General features: G+C 40.1%; 1 protein-coding gene across 1 annotated transcript in view; it reads right to left on the minus strand.

Moving 5' to 3' along the window:
* Positions 1-250: 250 nt before the first annotated feature.
* Positions 251-2282, minus strand: part of LOC103805612 (inositol 1,4,5-trisphosphate receptor type 2) — a gene marked incomplete at its 3' end in the record, with an annotated part of 88032 nt that continues 86000 nt past the window's right edge. Inside the window, exon 35 of the mRNA XM_009078268.1 lies at positions 251-359. Within this exon, the coding sequence (XP_009076516.1) occupies positions 251-359 (109 nt within the window). The remainder of the gene's footprint in view (positions 360-2282) is intronic.

A 2282-nucleotide genomic window follows, 5' to 3' on the forward strand; every position in this document is an offset into this window, starting at 1 on the left:
ATACATAGTAATACTTGCTACTGCTAATTCATTTCCATTCACTCTTGTCAAGAGTCTCACACAAAACTATGTAAGGCAGATAGTTTCTTCTGTTCCAACCTGACTCCCTGCCTTACCACACTGTTCCTGAGACACCAAGGCGTCTCTAAAACATGTACAGAAGTGAAATCATGTCAGATTCTGTTGCTGCCGCACAGCCAACATTACCCTGCTGTAAGTTCTATGTTCATTATAAAAGTGGTAGCAGTACCTCTTCCGCAAAGTTAGTTTTCTTGTCAAGCATTTCTCGTAATGTCTGAAGAATTTTAATGCAGAGCTTTTCTTCTTTCTCCATTAGCTTCTTTGTGTGATTAATCAACCTTAAAATAAAATATTAAACCTTAAAGAGCATTGCATGTTGTTGCTAAGCCATACTACAACTTCTGTATGCAAAAATTGCCTGTCACTATATTTTTCCTTGAGGAAAGGAAATAAAAGTAGTCCAGAGAAATCATAATTTAAAAAGGAAATGGGACTTCCAAGGTGTTGTGAGGTTTTTGTGTCAATTTGCATCTCTTTCTGTCCATAGAGAAAGCAGAATTCTACATCCACTTTGTATGAGGGCTTCCAGATTAAGATCCAAACTTGCTACTTCATCCTGTCTTTATTTCAAGGTAACTTGCCATTCTGTAAAGGTAACCAGTGTTCACCATGCATCTTGCAAAGTTTAAAAGCTACAAGCTTTACCCCTTCCAATTTCTATGATGGTTATTATATTTTGATGATATAATTAGCAAATGGTATCCAGCCAAAAGGATTCCCAAAAACATTACATGAAAGTGTTCAGACATTTGGATCAAACATAAGTGTTGTTTACGTTCTCACAACAACTTGACAAGCCAGAAAACAAGGTACATTTCTGTCTCCAGCTATGACTGTGACAGCAGTTTGGATCTTAGTCAGCTTAAGCTGATCCCAGAGGCAGCTTTTCTATCTTGGTGCAGAGCAGATCTGTGCACTGGTTCACACATTGCTGGAGAAATGTTTGTGAAAACAGAAGGGGAGGAAATCTGAAAGCCTTGGACAGTTTTTTTTCCCTTCAGTACCAGTGCTGGCTTATGGTGGATAGAACAGTGTTCATCAAATGATGGTCTGAGATGAGCACACAGCAAAGTCACTGTGGCCACCGATGGCAGCATCAATGTCCTAAATCACAAACAGCACCAGAACCAGGGCTGGGAGGGCTGACACTACGTCATCTAGACCAGTGCTCTGTAATCCATCAGAAGTGATCATTAGAACCATTTAAGCTGGAAAAGACCTCTAAGGTCATAGAGCCCAACCATTAACCTACCACTGCCAAAGCCACCACTAAACAATTTCACCAGGTCTTTTAAATACCTCCAGGGATTGCTGCACTAACACCTTCGTGGACTCAGTGGGGACACCTTGCAGGATTCTCCCACTGTCATCTTCATCAGTTTCGTGAACTGTGAGTCCAAAACCAAGCAGCTCTCAGGCCTGCAGTACTAACAGTATTTTAAAAGAAGTACATCTTTATCTAGGGATTTCTGGATCTGCATTATCTGTGGATTCCTTTGCCATGGAAGTTAATTAAGCAAAATTGGACATCAGGAGGAATTTCTTCATGGAAAGGGTTATTACACATTGGAATGGGCTGCCCAGGGCGTGTCACCATCCCTGGAGGTGTTCAAGAAATGACTGGATGTGGCACTTAGTGCTCTGGTCTGGTTGACAAGGTGGTGATCGGTCACAGGTTGGACACAATGATTTTAAGAGGTCTTTTCCAACCTTAATGATTCTGTGATTCTGTGAAAATCACAAACTGTTTCTTGCATTCTTGGGCCACATCGATCAGCTCTAGGCATGATGTGATGCTGACTTTGAACAGGAGTTCAGACATAGGGCATGGGATGGGACAAGCTCAAAATTTAGCTTAATTTTTCCAAACATATAAAGTACATTGTTACAATGCTACATCTGCAGAATATGCAAATAACCAAGGAATCAGGAGAGCTGCCAAATACATTCATTTCCCTCAAGTTATCTCTGTTTAAATTATAGTTTCCCAAGGGCAGGGAGGGCATCTTACTTGAGGACTAATAAAAAATTTGCAAGACTATTCCAATGCATAGACTGCAAATAAAACATCTAATAATTCAAGACCAGATGGGATGCCAGTGAAATGTATTTTTAAATAGCTGTTGGCAGTTTAAAACAAAAATGTTTATTTGCTGTATCAAAAAAACCCCAACAAAAAAAATATTAGCCCTGAGCACCCC

This window comes from Acanthisitta chloris, unplaced genomic scaffold, assembly GCF_000695815.1.
Source record: "Acanthisitta chloris isolate BGI_N310 unplaced genomic scaffold, ASM69581v1 scaffold2747, whole genome shotgun sequence".
Classification (NCBI taxonomy): Eukaryota; Metazoa; Chordata; class Aves; order Passeriformes; family Acanthisittidae; genus Acanthisitta; species Acanthisitta chloris.